The sequence below is a fragment of the Mastigoproctus giganteus genome, chromosome 12 (assembly GCF_048544385.1).
Source record: "Mastigoproctus giganteus isolate SK-2022 chromosome 12, ASM4854438v1, whole genome shotgun sequence".
Lineage (NCBI taxonomy): Eukaryota > Metazoa > Arthropoda > Arachnida > Uropygi > Thelyphonidae > Mastigoproctus > Mastigoproctus giganteus.
This window is the reverse complement of record NC_143586.1, coordinates 22,042,402-22,060,052: the sequence shown is the minus strand read 5'-3', so window position 1 is coordinate 22,060,052 and position 17,651 is coordinate 22,042,402. Positions and strand designations below refer to the sequence as shown.

The following is a 17,651-nucleotide window of genomic DNA, read 5'->3' as shown; positions in this document are numbered from 1 at the left end:
AGATATGATGTCACTAAGCATCAATCACCATATTCAAATTCTTCATCCCTTATGTAAGGGATGTGGAATTTAAATATGGCAAATACATTGTATACGGAAAGGTCAGAGAGGGCAGAGAAGGGGAGGAATTATGCTCTAAATTAAGAAACACATAAAATCTAAGGCAGTGTTGCAATTGGCATGTGCAACCAGTGTCATGCCAGTTTGGTGTGATACTGGGAAAACAAAAATGAGAGTAGAAGTGTGTTTGTAGACCTAATGACTGTCATGAGTATAATGAACAACTAAACAGACAAATAGAGTGGGCCAGTAAATCAGAATATCTTATATTCAGATATTTCTTTCTTTTTTTAAAGTTGTCTTTTTTTGTAAAGTTAGCTACACTGGTCTCAGACAGTTCTTAAAATTCATTCAGTGGGATCAACTGATGATGTTACCAATAGTGAATTTTGAATGGGAAGCATTCAGGGAGTAATTGTAGAAGCTATTAGGCATTTTATACCAATTAATGGATGTCAGATGACCTGGTGAGACTGGTGGCAGAGAAGAAAAATGCATGAGATGCTTATAAATTATCAGAACCTACAGGAGGTATAAATTACTATGTAATAAAGCCACAAAGAGTGCTAGATAAACTAAATCAAATTACAAGAAGCTACTTTTCTCTGCATTCTTTGGCAAAGAATGCAAAAAGACTTCTTTACTTATGTAAACACAAGAAGGAAGGGGATGAATTGCATTGGTACACTCAATATAAATGGTTTAATTGTTGGTAATCTGTTCAGGTTGCAAATTGCCTCATATATGGAGATCTATGTCTGCATATGAGGATTTTTTTAGGGATGGGAATGCTGGAAATATATCAAATTACAGGGCACTAAATGATTTTGTGATAACCGAGAAAAAACTAGGGGATGGGATCTATCCGATTATATTGAGAGAGGCAGCAAAAGAGGTAAGCAAACCTTTAGCCATAATTATGAGAGCATCCTTGGATTCAGGAAAGGTTCCTGTGGACTGGAATATTCAAATATATTTCCAGTTCTCAAAGGGGGTGGAGGGGTTTAAGTGAGTAATTACAGACCTGTATGCTTGACTTCTGTTCCAAGGAATATAATGGAGTCACTGGTTAAAGAAGTAATGCAGGACCATTTAGAGAAGAATGCAGTTATACAGCAGCCACATCATGGATTATATGTTAAGTTGCAATCTTGTCAGACAGTAAGAGAGGTACTGGCTGCAAAAAAATAATTTTGACATTATATACTTAGATTTCAGAAAAGCTTTTGATACTGGTCCAGATGAAAGACTGCTATACAAATTGGAGCAGTGTAACATTAACGTTAGGAGCAAGTTACTGCTATGGATAAAGGAATGATTGAGAGAGAGAGAGCAAGTGACTATAAATGTCAGTCTCCCAGGGTTCATTTCTAGGCTGTCTGTTGTTGTTTTCAGTATTTACTAATGATATTGATGAACGCTCAGGTTTAAAATGCTTTTGAAATTGCTTGAAATCATTCTGCAGGGCAGAATCATTTCAAGCATTGATCAATTTGTTAGTATTCCAAGTGTTTCTTGTGTCATGACTCACAACTGAATTTTACATAGTTATTTTATGAATTTTAGGTACTGTATGAGGATTGCATTTATTTTATTAATGTATGAGGATTGCATTTATTTTATTAATGGCAGGATAGTTGACTAAATGTTATTTCCTAACAGGTGTCTGTCTTTAATCCACAATTTGCGAGCTTTTAAATGGTGTTGTCCATTTAGACATGACCTTCATGTAGAAGTAACAAATTCGCTCAAAGTGAGTAATAATAATAATTAATAATTGCACTGATATTATCTTATATTTTTAAAATGTGTTAAGCAAATAGACAAGTAGATTATGGATTTTAGATGACTTTTTTTCCTCGAAAATCCATTTAGTTATTTAGACTAATTTAAACTCTTGACTCTTCAATAGTTTAAATTAAATCCATTCCTCAAATTGTAATTTAAACTTAGAAAAACATACCAAACAATCCATAAAAGCCACTGCCTGGAGTTTTTATTGTAACTATAACATCTCAATTTGACCACAGTGAGTCATGCAACATATATCCAAGGGAAAGTCATCATCCTTCCAGACTGACACAAAGCATGCATGCCAGGTGTTAAATAATCAGTAACGATGCTGATCGGCGCCTCCATAGCCAGGTGGGCAGGAGCAGTAGTGCGTAGCACATGCTTCTTGATTTAGACTGGGATTCAAGCCCGTGCCCACCAAATACGGATGATGCGGAAAGGTAAGGGAATGACCACCGCATATCCCTGGAGCAATATGGCCTTAGTTGCTAATGCTCCTAAAAACCAAATAACAAACAAACAACAACAATGCTGATTCTGTTCTTAAATTCACATAAATTTTCTGGTAATAGTAATAGCTGATAAATCTGATGCAGGTTATTATAAAAAAATAATAGTCTGCATCAATAGCCTTGATCTGATTATCTGCAATGATTTTACCAAACTAATTAGAATCTAATAATCTAAGGTAGAGGAACCACTAGGTGATAGTGCATTGGCATGGGAGATATTTAAAGCTGTAATTGCTATCATTGGTAAAGGAAAGGGATTCTGCTTCTGCAAAGTTGACTACATTAGTCTTAGTTTTTAAATTCTTTTCAGTAGGCCAACTGATGATCTTAACTGCAAATTCTAAATGAGAAGTGTCCATTGAAGTACTCTTAGAAGCTACTTATCTTTTTATACCAACTTAAAGATATTTTTTAATGTTTAGCCCTAAATGGATGTCAAATGAATTGATGTGACTAGTGGCAGAGAAGAAAAATTGCATGGGATGCATATAAATTATCAAGGGATACAGAAACCTACAATAAGTACAAACTAGTCTACAATCAAGTTGCTAAGAAGTATTTGGCTAAGAATGCAAAGAAAAGCAACAAAGAATTCTTTGCTTATGTTAACACTTAAAGGAATGTGATGGGGATGCCCAAACTATACATAATTCTGACTGGGAACTAAATGATTTTAACATAAAATCATTTAGTTCTCAGAGGAAAGGATAAGATATTGTTGAAGCTAAAGCTGAGAGGAAAGTGGAAAAGATATTGTTGAATTTAAAAGAAATAAGGAACCTGGAGCTGATGGAATCCATCCAACTGTATTAAAAGAAGCAGCAAAAGAGGTAAGTAAACTCATTGCACTAATTATGAAAGCATCCATGGATTAAGAAGTTTTCAATTCTCGAGATTTGCAAATGTCTTCCCTAATCACAGAGAGGTGGGGGGGTGGATCAAAGGTTGAAGTGAGTAATTAGAGATCTGTAAGCTTGACTTCTATTCAGTGATTAAATAAGTAATGCAGGACCATCTTGACAGAAATGCAGTAAGAACAATCACAGCATGGACTTGTTAAGGGATTCTTGCCTAACCAATCTAATTACCAAACCAGTTAGAATTGGACAGAAATAATAACTCTAACATCATCTACTTAGATTTCAATAAAGCTTTTGGTATTGTTATATGGCTAAAGGAATGGTTGAATGGCAGGACACATAGTGATTATTAATGGCTACTGTTCTTCATGGACTAACATTATTAGTGGAGCCCTTAGGATTTAGTACTGGGCCCTTTACTGTTTTTGATATTTATTAATGATATTGATGAAGGCATATCAAGTTTAATGTTTAAGTTTACTGATGATAAAAAAGTTGGCTGTGTGGTTAGTGACAGTAATTAGGGAATGTCACTCTAACACCACCTGGATATATTAGGTAGATTGGCCTAAAAGTTACAGCCAAGGTTTAATTAACATTGACAAATGCAAAGTACTGCATATGGGTAGCTGTAATACCAGAATAACTGGGTGGTACCACACTAAAGGCAATGGAGAACAGGAAAGACTTGGTAGTAATTGTATAGTTAGATATGAAGTTTTCTAAGCAATGCAGACAAGCTGCTAGAATAACTCATGGGGTTCTGTCAGTGATATACAGGAATTTTCTAGCAGAGACAAGAATGTAGTAGTAGTAGTAGTAGTAGTAGTAGTAGTAGTGGCACTTGATGCAAGAAAGCAAGTGTAAGAGCTTATGCAGCATCAGCCAAAAAAAAAAAAATCACACCATACCCTCCAAATGCCTGTCCAGTTCCTCCTTAAATTTATTTAACCTATCAACTTCCACAACGACAGATGGAAGTTTGTTCCAGCAATTAACCACCCGCTGGCTAAAGGCAAATTTCCGCACATCTATTCTACATCTATCCTTTCTTAATTTGAACTTATGTCCCCGTAGGTTCGTATTCTGAACAAGTGGGAGGATCCCATCAGAATTCAGCGTGCTCAACCCATTCAAGGCCTTATAGACCTCAATCAGATCACCACGCAGGTGCCTAGTCTCCAGCCACTGCAATTTGCAGAACTTAAGCCTCTCTTGGTAAGAGGATCCCTTCATTCCCCTCACCAATCGTGTTGCTCTTCTCTGTACACGCTCAAGCAAATCTACATCCTTCCTAAAATGAGGCCTCCAGACCTGTACGCAGTACTCAAGGCGTGGCCTGACCATTGCCTTATACAGAGGGACAATCACCTCCTTTTCCCTGCTAGCAAAATTCCTATATATCATTGACAAAACCCCATGACCTGCCCTAGCAGCCTGTCTACATTGCTCAGAAAACTTCATATCTGACTGCACAATTACTCCCAGGTCTTTTTCATTTTCTACCACCTTAAGTGTAGTACCACACAGTTGGTACGTTTCTCTGGGGTTACTTCTACCCATATGCAGTACTTTGCATTTGTCAAGGTTAAACTTCAGTTGCCACTTCTTAGCCCATCTGCCCAAATTATCTAGATCCTGTTGCAGTAGCACACTGCCATTACTGTCATTAACAACCCTGCCAACCTTCGTGTCATCTGCAAACTTCAACATTAAGCCTGATATACCTTCATCAATATCATTGATAAATATACAAAACAACAGTGGACCCAACACCGAACCCTGTGGGACTCCACTAATAACATTAGTCCACGAAGAGCAGCACCGATTGATTACCACCCTCTGTCTTCTCCCACTTAACCATCCTTTTATCCATTGTAGCAACTTACCCTTAATACCATTCTGCTCCAATTTGTACAGTAGTCTTCCATGCGCAACAGTGTCAAAAGCTTTCCTGAAATCCAAGTATATGATATCAAAATTATTTTTTGCATCCAGTTCCTTTGTGACCACATCATAATAACCAATCAAATTTGTCAGACAAGACTTTCCCTTAACAAACCCATGCTGTGTCTGAATTATTGCTGCAGTCTTGTCTTATTTTAGAAAGGATGTCTTGGAATGGGTGCAGAGAAGAGCAACGTGATTAGTCAGAGCAAAAAAAAGGTACTCTTACCTGGAAATTTCATTGCAAAACTAGATGCCTGATTAAAGCGTTTTAAACTTTAAATGAATTGAATAAAGTTAATGATGATATGCTTACTTTTTCTCAGACAATACACAAACATACACGCAACAGGACATAACTTGAAAAGAATGGCTGCAGGAGTGATAGGCACACATTTGCTTTCAGCCAGTGAGAAATTGATTATTGGAAGAAACTTCCATATCTGATGTTGTAGAAGTGGATAGTTTGAATAAATTTAAGGAATGTTTAGACATATTAGAAGGGTGAGCAAATGAATGGGGAGAGGGTTTTTTGCTGATGTATAAACTTGCTGCCTTGCATCATTTTGACACTATTAATATTGACATTTTGACACTATTAATAATAATTAACTACACACAAATACATGTACTGCAATTTTGTTATACATCTCATAACAAATAACTCAAACTGAACTGATAGCACTGAACCACTAATTACTCACTCTTTGCCAAGCAAAGAATGAGTGATTAGTGGCAATATATTATTATTATTATTATTATTATTATTATTATTATTATTATTAGCCATATGGTGAAAAGAAGCCTGAGGCTTATGCTGAACCAGCCAAAAAAAAAAATTCCCATCTTACCCTGAGAGAAGTAGAAGGGAATCACCAAGAAAGCAAGAAAGAGAAGAATGGTGATATCCAGCTCAGGACCCTGGGTTTGCCAAGCCCATACTCACCAGATGTGAGGCCCTGGGGTTTAAAATGAGACTAACAAAAAAGTTAGTAGTATTTTTATAATGCCAACTATAGATTGTTCTTAATTTTGGTATGTTCACCATCTATCACAATATGTTAGTTAGTGCTGTTTGAGAGTGCTAACATTTAGTGCTAACATTTAACACAATATGTTAGTTAGTGCAGTTTTGTAGAACATTGCCCAAATGTTCTACAAAATCATTCACTGAAAATTAACACTTATCTATATATATCAATACTTTGATGAATTTTAAAATAAAAAGAAAATATATCTTGAGTATATATACTAAAAACAAATTCTCATGGTGTAATTAATTTGAAACTATTTTATTTCTAGTCATGAACCAAAGGTTTTTTGTACTGAAAGTGAATGAACAAAAGTAAATGATGAATGAAAAAGATTGTTCCTGAACAATTATGCCGAAACTTCTTATTGTTGAGAGCATGAGAAAACTTTCCATTAATGAATCCTGCTCATGATTGATAGTTCTAGCAATCTACAACTTTTATTAACTCTGTAACATTAATATAAGCAAAAATCAATTCATTGTCTTCCAAGAAAATTCCAAGCACTTTATTTAGTGTGAAAACATTTTTTTTAATTATTGAAAAAAATTATTTAAACCAGGATATGCTTTGGATTACTATGATATGATTGCATTGTATTTGAATAGATAAATTTAAGGGGTACTACTTTTTTTCTGTTCTAAGTAAGCATAATTTTCATGACTGAACATTACCATAAAGTACATCTTCATATCATATTTCATTATAGGCTGTGCATAGTTTCTACAAACCAAAAAAGACAACTTCTGTATTTGAATTACTACATAATTTGGGCTATTTACCACAATTAAAAAATTAACCACACTGCTTAGATTATTTCTTCAGGAAATATTTTATGCACGTTCATTGGGTGTGTGGGGGGGGGGGAAATATATATACAGGGTGTCTCAAAAATACACGGCAAAACTTCAGGAATGAGTTCCTCATATGTAGACAATAAAAATATTTTATATCAACATAGTTCCGGAAATGCTTGGTTCCCGAGTTATTAACCGGAATGTCTTATCTCCCGCAGGTGATTTCCTTCATCATAAGGTACTGACAGAATCTGGTGGTTTTCCATTCCGACCATATACTCAAATCAGGAGCAAGCAGATATGCACTTTATGTACGCAGGGTAATCTGCTGGTGACAAGGCCTGTACCCGTTGCAGGTGGTAAGGATACTGTTGGTGTTCTCACAACACTCTCCAAATTGTCAAACGTTGAACAGCCAGTTGCATTGCTATTCTGCGTGTGCTGATTCCAGGAGTGGCATGCAAAACATCCAAAATCTTCTCCTCTGCTTCAGAAGTCATAGAGCTTGGTCATCTTCTGTCGGCAGCACGAGGTGTAAAGGTCCCATGTTCACAAAGGCGGCGATAGATACCTTGAAATGTTTTCCTGTCTGGACATCTTCGTTCTCTTAACCTTTCATGGTACAAACGACGAGCCTCCAGGCCATTGCTGTCTGCCAAACCGTACATAAAGTGCATACCCTCCTGCTCCTGATTAGTACATGGTCAGAATGGAAAACCACCAGAATCTGTCAGTACCTTGTGATGAAGGAAATCACCTGTGGGAAATAAGACATTCTGGTTAATAACTCGGGAACCAAGCATTTCCGGAACTATGTTGATATAAAATATTTTTATTGTCTACATATGAGGAACTCATTCCTGAAGTTATGCCATGTATTTTTGAGGCACTCTGTATATATATATGTGGTTTTTTTAATATTTTTTTTATTACTTCTTATGGCCCCGAGTGCCAAGCAATAGTGACAAGCGATTTCCTCTGAGATATACAGTGTGCTATGTCTAAGTGACAAAGTTCAATTTTATTTCTAGTGTCATTTTCTCTTTTGTTTACCTAAAGTGGTTCTGTGCTTCAAGTGTTAAAGTAAGAACAAAGAAAGGAAAACTACCATTCTTTTTTCAGAGTATATATATTTAATTACTAACAAGCTACTAAACTTTACAACCACTTGGTCACTGGTGGTACCGCTCCTGCCTCCACGTGGCAGGGCCAGTAACCTGGGAGAAGAAAGCCACTCTCCCAGGGCTAAAAGGAGCAAACATGGAATTTGACAATTTCCCTCCAATTGAGCCTTGGCGCTCATGTCCTAAATCAAATGATAATGACCATGACACACCACAGTCGAAAAGACTGAGAACTGACACAGAGCAAAACAAACGTCCATGTTTCCTTATCTTCCACTCCTTGTCAAACAAATGCATGAGTACACTCTCCCCATTTCTGATACAGAAATGTTTGGAAAGCACAGCAGGTTCACCTAAAATGGTGAAAAGACTTAGATCGGGTGATTTACTAATTGAAAGTGTGAGTCGTAAGCACTCAGAGGCTCTTCTGAACCTCTCAGCCTTTGTTGGTATTCCTGTGCAAGTTACCCCTCATGCAACACTGAATGCCTCCAAAAAGTCACACATGCTAAGTGGATTATGATCAGAAAATATGGCCAGCTTGTTCCAACGCAGAACATCATCCTTACATTTGGCACACCAAATTTACCATCGGCTATCTCAATTGCCGTATAAGACCCTACATTCCTAATTCCGTCAGATGCTGGCGCCTCCGTAGCCAGGTGGGAAAGAGCAGCGGTGCATAGCACACGCTTCTTGATTAGACCGGGGTTCGAGCTTGTGCCCACCAAATATGGAGGATGCGGAAAGGTCAGAGAATGACCACCGCATATCCCCGGAGCAATATGGCCTTAGTTGCTAATGCTCCTAAAAACCAAATAACAAACATAACAAACCATCAGATGTTATAAGTGTCAAAAGTTTGGACACTCTCAGACCATCTGTCGAGGGGATGCAATGTGCTCAAACTGTGGTTCAAAATCCCACGCACAAATGGAATGTGGTGCTGAAACACCACATTGTCCAAACTGTCAAGGCCAACACTCCGCCTATTCAAAGTCCTGTGAACTGTGGAAAACAGGAAAAATATCCAAAAATACAAAGTAGAGCGGAAAGTGACTTACCAAGAGGCAAAGAAGCAAATTGTGCTTACTACACCTAAACACACCTATGCAGCAGCAACAAAGAAATATCAGTCAGCAGCCACTCATACTGACGTGTCAGTTCCCCCATCCATGTCTATTGCAGACTGGGCTAGAGAAATACTCTCAACCTCACAGCAGTCTACTAACGAACAGCATGTGATAGATAGTGCCAACAACACACCAATTACAGTACTGCCAACTGCTTTGCAGTCTTCCTCAGAAACCATAAAAACTAAAACAGCAGTCCCAATGCAGAAAAGTCGGCAAAATGTAACAAATATGGATACAAATGAAAACATCAATCCCGATGAGCCAATCTTAGATCTGTACGCAGAAGGCGACATGGACACAGCATGTCCTATCTTCTCAAAAAAAGAAAGAATAAAACTGGAGAGACAAAAACAGACTGGACCTAAAAAGCAGACTGAATCAAACACAACCGCTAAAAACAAATAATGGGTCACATCATACAATGGAACTGTAGAGGTCCACGTAGCAATATCAATGATATCCAACAGTATAGTCCGGTAAGCATGTGTTTACAAGAAACTAATCTACCACCACAAGTAATTCCAAAAATCAAGAACTATACTGTATATCAGTATAATAGAAATAACAATACCACCATGCATGGAGGTGTGGCCATCCTAGTAAACTCAAGAGTCCTTACTAAACACATTCCACTGCAAACTTCCTTAGAAGCAGTAGCAGTACGTGTCTCCTTAGGAATCATGTTAACAGTAGTTTCAATCTACCTATCACCAAACAAAGAATATACTTATAATGACCTAGAGGTAATTCTGCTACAGATCCCTCTTCCATTTTGTTTATTTGGAGATTTTAATGCACACTCCCAATCTGGGGCTCCCACATACAAACAGACGAGGAAAAGTTCTGGAATCACTGCTTGACAAACACAGTCTAACACTGTTGAATACTGGTGCTGAGGCGCCTCTGTAGCCAGGTGGGAAGGAGCAGCAGTGCATAGCACATGCTTCTTGATAAGACCGGGGTTCAAGCTCATCACCACCAAATACGGAGGATGCAGAAACATCAGGGAATGACCACCGCATATCCCAGCCTTAGTTGCTAATGCTCCTAAAAACCAAATAACAAACAAATTTCCAACATTGTATCTACTCATCTGCTGGACAATCTGCTAAACAGTGACAATTATCCGATAATTTGTGAAATCCAAACAACTAGAATCCCTCAGGCAAATAATTCCCGCTTAAAATGGAAATTTTCCAAGGCCGATTGGAAGTTATATGCTTTCAGTATCTCATTCGATATTGAAATTATCAAATTCTAATCCATCGATGATGCCACACAGCCCATCACATCTCAGATTCTAAATGCCGCAACCAAGGCCATACCAAAAATCCATACTGGTTCGTTTAAACATGCCAATCTTTGGTGGAGTGAAGCGTGCCAACTTGTCAAAAGAGAGAAAAACAGGGCATGGAACCTGTTTCGTAAACACCCAACTACTGAGAACCTTATAAATTTCAAAAAACTGAAAGCAAAAGCACGATTCGTAAGGAATAAGGCAAAAAAAGATTCTTGGATCCAGTTTGCCTCTACTATAACGAAGAACACAAACAGCAGAATAATCTGGAATAAAATAAAAAAACTGAATGGTAGATTTCTCCCAACATCCTCTCAAATACTGAGATGGAATGGACAAGATTTATCATCTCCAGTTGAAATAGCTAATGCTCTGGCAGAAAACTTTGCCAAAATCTCAGATACAGCTGCATATGAACCATCTTTTCAGCAACATAAAAGAAGGACTGAGCAAAGCAAATTAAATTTCAGTACAAGCATAGCACTCCCATATAATCAACCCTTTACAATGTTGGAGATACAGGATGCTCTAAACAAATCAAGAAATGGGGCATCAGGACCTGATGGTCTTTATTTAATCGTGTTGCAACACCTAGACAAAAAGGCACTAAATTCCCTATTGCTTTTTCTGAATCGGGTCTTCTCCGAAAGCTATTATCCTCGCTTATGGTGTCATTCAACAGTGCTAGCTTTTCCAAAACCTGGGAAAGATCAGACGAATCCATACAACTATAGACCGATATCCCTTACCAGCTTCTTGGGCAAGACATTGGAAAAGATGGTACACAATAGACTTGTATGGTACATAGAATCCCACTCAGTCATCAGTTGTAATCAATATGGCGTCCACAAAAACTGATCCACTTTAGACCTTATGGTGAAAGCTGAGTGTAACATACGGAATGCCTTTATTTGAAAAGAACATCTTGTCATGGTGTGCCTGGATATTGAAAAAGCCTTTGATACCACCTGCCGTTATGGTATTCTGCAAGACCTGTATGCCATAGAACTCAGAGGTCGACTTCCAATGATCATAGAGAGTTACCTTAAAAATAGAACTTTTCAAGTGAGTTATCATAATGCTGTTTTGCAAGCTCTTATCCAAAGAGAAGGTGTACCACAGGGATCGGTACTCGGTGCTACACTCTTTGCTCTTAGGATAAACAATTTAGCGCAGAACATTTTGGGTAACGTAGAAATCTATCTTTATGCTGATCATCTTGCAATATCTTGCCATTCACAGAATATGCATTCCATTGAACGACATTTACAGCTTGCAATAAACAAAATAGTGTCATGGACTTCACATAATGGTTATCGTCTATCAGCAACAAAAACTGCAGCCATTCACTTTTGTAAAAAACGTCACCTACATCCAGAACCTGAATTATCACTGGGAAATCAACCGATACCAATTACTAGCAATATCCGATTCTTGGGCATAACCCTTGACACTAAACTCACATTCCAGAGACACATACTACAAACACGAACTGTCTGTATGAAAAAGCTGAATATACTTAAAGTCATCTTATCTATGACATGGGAAGCTGATCGCTATACTCTACTCCACCTATACCGGGCCTTAATCAGATCTTGATTAGATTATGGTGCCCCTGTTTATGACTCTGCCCGAAAGACTGTTAGCCTGTCTCAACACAATACAACATAGTGTGCTCAGGATTGCTCTTGGGGTGTACAGGACTTTGCCAGTGCAAAGCTTATATGTAGAGGCCAATGAACCTCCACTCCAACTTCAGAGAAAGATGCTGCTCCTCAATTATGCAGTTAAAATATATAGCCTTCCATCTCATCCTATCTGGTCATTCCTCTGTGATCTACAATGGGTAAACCTTTTCACAAATAAGCTTCTTGAAAACAAACCTACAGAAATCCATCTACAAGAACTGATTCAGCAGTGGAATATGCAGTTGACCAATTTACATCAAGACAGAGAAATTGTACAACCTCCATGGAAAGTGTGTATACCTTCATGTCATGACTACTTCCGACTTTGGGAGAAACACTTCCTGAACAATCCAATCATTCAGAAACTACATGCAGCTCACTCTTTGGCAAATGCAGACATTTTGCAAATTTATACTGATGGCTCCAAAAGTGACACAGCTGTGAGAGCTGCTGTGGTGCTACCAACATCAAAAGTCTCTGTTTCATTACCACAAGAATGCAGCATTTTCACTGCAGAACTCTGTTCCATTAAGATGGGTTTGACCTTACTTTCTCATGTTTGCACACCAAAGACTATTATCTATACAGACTCTTTGAGTGCAGTGACAGCCCTCCAAGGCAATTCTCGCTCTCAACATCCATTGATAAATCAAATAAGAACTCAAATATCCGAATTTCATAACAGTAGGCAGACTGTCACATTTTGTTGGATTCCAGGGCACACTGGAATACCAGGAAATGAGAGTGCAGATAAAGCAGCAAGAAATCCCACTGATAATAACCACATCCAGATTCCTTACACAGACTATAAATCAATCATGCACCGAATTTGCAATGAAAAATGGAGAGAAATTTGGCATAATCAGGTAAATAACAAGTTACGAAATATAAAACAGAATCCACAGCTATGGAAATCTAGTTTCCGCTCAAACAGACACGAAGAGGTTGTGCTTGCCAGAGCACATATAGGTCATATACATGCTAATAAATAAATATTGATCTTACACATCAATATTTATTGTGAGGAAATAATCCATCACTGTGCTTCCACTCCACTGTGATTCAACACTAACCGTAAAGCATATTCTTATGGAGTGCACTCACTATCAGTATGCCAGAACCACATCATTCCGATCCCTATCTAATTTAAACGAACCTCTTCAAATTAGACATATTATTGGGGACAACTCCAATTTACCTGAGTTTTTCCACTATCTAAAACAGATTAATATATTTATGCTCATATAAACCCTTTTATTAATCTGTACAGTGTCTCTCCACAGGAACAGGTGCAATATGGCCAAAGTAGCTCTTGTGCCAAAAAAAATCCAACAACAACAACAACCATTACTTCTTATTTTATTTTATGATTTTTTCTGCTATAAAGAAATAAACTATTAATTTTAAATTGGTACTATTGATATGTGGCATTAATTCTATTTCAATAGTTAACAATTAAACATTATATGCACATTAATTTAAATGATTAGGGCGTGATCCTAATCATTTTTGGATATGTTATTTCTGGTGTATTTATAACTGGGATGGATGCATTTCAGGCATTAAGGCCTAATGGTGCTGACTAACAATTTTGGGGTGTTAGCGCAGGTTTGCCTAGATTTTTTATGAGTTAAATCCTAATTTTACTGTGTGTTATGTGTGCTATTTGGTTTTTAGGAGCATTAGCAACTAAGGCCATATTGCTCTGGGAATATGCGGTGGTCATTCCCTGACCTTTCCGCATCCTCCGTATTTCCTAATTTTACTAGTTAATTACTAATTTGTATAATCTTATAGCTAAAAACTATGATAAAAAGCAATAAAGAAAATAAAATAAAAGAGCAGAGTGAAAAAGGAATCGAAAAGGGTTAGGGAGGAAAAGAAAAATGCATTCATCCACATGGCCATCCCTCCACTACTTCATCAGGAGGTTTGAACAGACAGTCATACGAAATGAATATCTCATGCATAGTCATGCATGAATTTTTTTCACTTTTAGTATAGCCAAAATAAATTTTGATAATATGTAACTGAATGTTAATTTTAACCTATGTTTAGTACCAAACAGTATATATACTATGTTTGGTACTTACAGCAAACTGGGATTGGAACCCAAAACCCAACAGGTATGCATCACCATAAAGTACTACAGTATTCACATGAAATCTCCAAAAAAAAAACATTATGGGTAGCAGTTGGCAGGAGAAGAGACTATATTTTCAGTCTGCCACTGGATTTATAATAATTAATTTAGCTAAATCTAGGCTTTCACTACTCTAAATTAATGTTGGATCATTGGCAAATTAGATATTAATGGATAAATTTGAAAATGTTAATATAATTGTAAAGTCATTTTTGTTTAGATAAAGATTAAAGGTAAATACAGAAAGGAATAAGAAATAAGTAAGATATTATGTGATTAATAACCTAAACAATGTAATATTAATACTAAATTATAATGTTATCTATTGGGCAAGGACTGGTATAGCCTTTCTACAGCATAACAGTCAACATATGCCCAGTGGGATAACTATTTACATATATACATCCTCCCAACAAGATGATTTTTTTCTAGCTCTACAGTGCATTAGAAACAAATTTCTGACTTTCTGGGAAAACACAATTAACTGGACTGAGTTAACTAGTGGGGTGAAGCAAGTATATGTTGCATATATATATATATATTTGAGATATGATTTTGTTTGTGTTAAATAATATACCAGAAAAAATAATACTCCCAGATTTTTGAGGGAATTTGCAAAGAAATTTTTATAAAGAAAAGAGAGAGGAGGAAATAATCCAGTAGTCAGACAGAGAAAATATTATTATTGTTGTTGCTCTTATATTATTTCTCCCTGATTGGAGGATACCACTCCATGATGGGTACTGCTACCAAGTACACAGGGTGGTTGTAATGTCTGGTGTTACTGTTGGTCGAGGAAATCTCTGACTATCCTACAGGTGTTCAGGATTGCGACTTTCTGGAGTTCCTTGTAGGTGTTCTCTGGGAGACCTATTGCTGCTAGGCTGCTATGTAGAGTCTTTGGCACCATACCAGTGGTTGACACGATGGTCGATACTTCTTGCATATGCCACATCTCCTTGACTTCATGTCTCAGGTTCGTGTACTTCCTAATTTTTTCCTCATGGGTTTTCTGGACATTGCTAGTGTTGGGCACCGCTATGTCAATCAGGTAGGTAGCCTTGTCCACAAGGGTTATGTCCGGTCTGTTGTGTGGGATGTTCTTATCCATTATTATGGTACAGTCCCAGTACAGCTTGTGGGTTTGGATCTCTGGTACTGCCTGGGGTTCATACTTGTAGTATGGTACACTTTCTTTGGTCAACTGGTATTTCCTTGCTAGCTTTTGATGTATTATCCTGGCTACCTGGTCGTGTCTATGAGTGTACTCAGTCTGGGTGATCACCTTGCAACCCGCGGTGATGTGTTGGATCGTTTCTGGGGCTAGGTGGCATCGTCGACATGTGTCATCTGACATTCTGAGCTCCTTTGCTATGTATTTTCTGTAGTTTCTGGTATTGATTACCTGGTCTTGGATGGCCAGAATGAATCCTTCAGTCTCGGCGAAGAGCGTTCCACTTGTGAGCCATGCATTGGAAGCAGTATTATTGATATGACCTTGATGGAGGTCATTAGAGTGTCTGCCATGGGGAGTCTTCTTTGCCCATCTTTCTAACTTCATTTCTTGTGCCGTCTGGATGGGTAGGGGTTCCTCGCTTAGGTTTGTTTGTTATTTGGTTTTTAGAAGCATTAGCAACTAAGGCCATATTGCTCTGGTCGCTTAGGTTGAGTGGGGTATACCACTTATCTATCTTCCTTATGGCTTGGTGTAGGCACCTCCGTAGCCAGGTGGGAAGGAGCAGCAGTGTGTAGCACATGGTTCTTGATTAGACCGGGGTTCGAGCCCGTCACCACCAAATACGGAGGATGCGGAAGGTCAGGGAATGACCACTGCACATTCCTGGAGCAATATGGCATCGCTGTTTTCTGTTGCTCTATCAGGCCCCTTCCTCCTTCTTTCCGAGCTATTGTTAGTCTCTCCACTGCTGACTTTGGGTGGTGTTGGGGGCTCTTGGTCATTATTGTCCTTGTCTTTCGCATGATATCTTCTAGCTTGGTGTTAGTCCAATCTATGATCCTGAAGCTGTATGTTAGTACTCGAGTTGCATAGGTGTTTATGGCTTTAACTGTGTTCCCTCCGTTCAATTTTGCTTTCAGCAGACTTCTGAGTCTCTGATGATATTTTTCGGTCAGGCACTTCTTGATTTCCTTGTGCTGTAACTGCTGAGCCTGCATCATCCCTAGGTATTTGTAGGTCTCTCCTTCTGTCATAACTTCGATCTCTTTACCAGTCAGCAGTTTCGGCCAACTAACTTTTCCTGGTGCAGTGTGTGGGTCTTGCATTTGTCTAGACCAAATTCCATCCTCATGTCCTTGCTGAATTCTTCGGTGATCTGGAGTAGTTGCTGGAGTTGCTTCTCGGACATCATAGAGCTTGATGTCATCCATGTACATCAGGTGGGTGAGGGTGTACAAGTTCTTTCTTCACTTCCTTCTTTGAGATTATATCCATACTTGCTGCTGCCATTAAGCATGATGGATAGCGGGTTGAGTGCTAGACAGAATCACAGTGGCTCAGAGCATCTCCCTGAAAGATTGCTCTTCTGATGGGGATTAGCCTAGTTGTGACATTCTCAACCTTAATGGTGGTACTCCATTTCGCCATTGTTGCTCCTAGGAAGTTTTTCACTATTGGATTGACCTTGTAGATCTTCAGGGTCTCTATTAGCCAGCTGTGAGGTACGGAGTCGAAGGGCTTGCAGTAATTGAGGTAGTCCATGTATAGGTTGCAGTGCTTCTCATAGGCTTGCTCCATAACTGCAGCATCTATGGTTAATTGCTCCTTGCATCTTTTGCTCCTCCACTTGTATCCTTTCTGCTCTTCGACCACTATGTTCTGACTCTCTAAGTGCTCTGATATCTTCTTGGTTATGCAGCTGGTCAGGATCTTGTACATTGTTGGGAGGCAGGTGATTCACCTGTATTTTGCCAGGTTTCTTGTATCTTCGTCTTTAAGCTTCAGATACGTGACTCCTTCGGTGAGAAACTTCGGGATTGTCTCCGGGTGCCTTATCATTTGAGTGAACTGCTCTGCTAGGTGCTTGTGTGTGCAGGTGAGCTTCTTGTACCAGTAGTTGTGGATGTTATTAATTCCTGGGGTTCGCCAGTTGTGGGTGTTCCTGATCGACTGTTTTACTTCTTTTTCTTCTCGAATCTCCCACACTCTCTCATCTCTTGTATGTCCTTGGTTTTCTTCTGTTCTACTTCTATCCAGGGTGCTCTGCTGTTATGTCTTACTTCACTGCTCCAGATATTTCCCCAG

At 38.3% G+C, this 17,651-nt stretch overlaps 1 protein-coding gene across 1 annotated transcript in view; it reads left to right on the top strand.

The window, feature by feature from the left end:
- LOC150076771 (BAI1-associated protein 3-like) overlaps positions 1-17,651 on the top strand; it is a 350,663-nt gene that overhangs the window by 185,886 nt on the left and 147,126 nt on the right. The window contains exon 15 of the mRNA XM_090386647.1: positions 1,723-1,813. Coding sequence (XP_090242773.1) covers positions 1,723-1,813 — 91 coding nt within the window. The remainder of the gene's footprint in view (positions 1-1,722; positions 1,814-17,651) is intronic.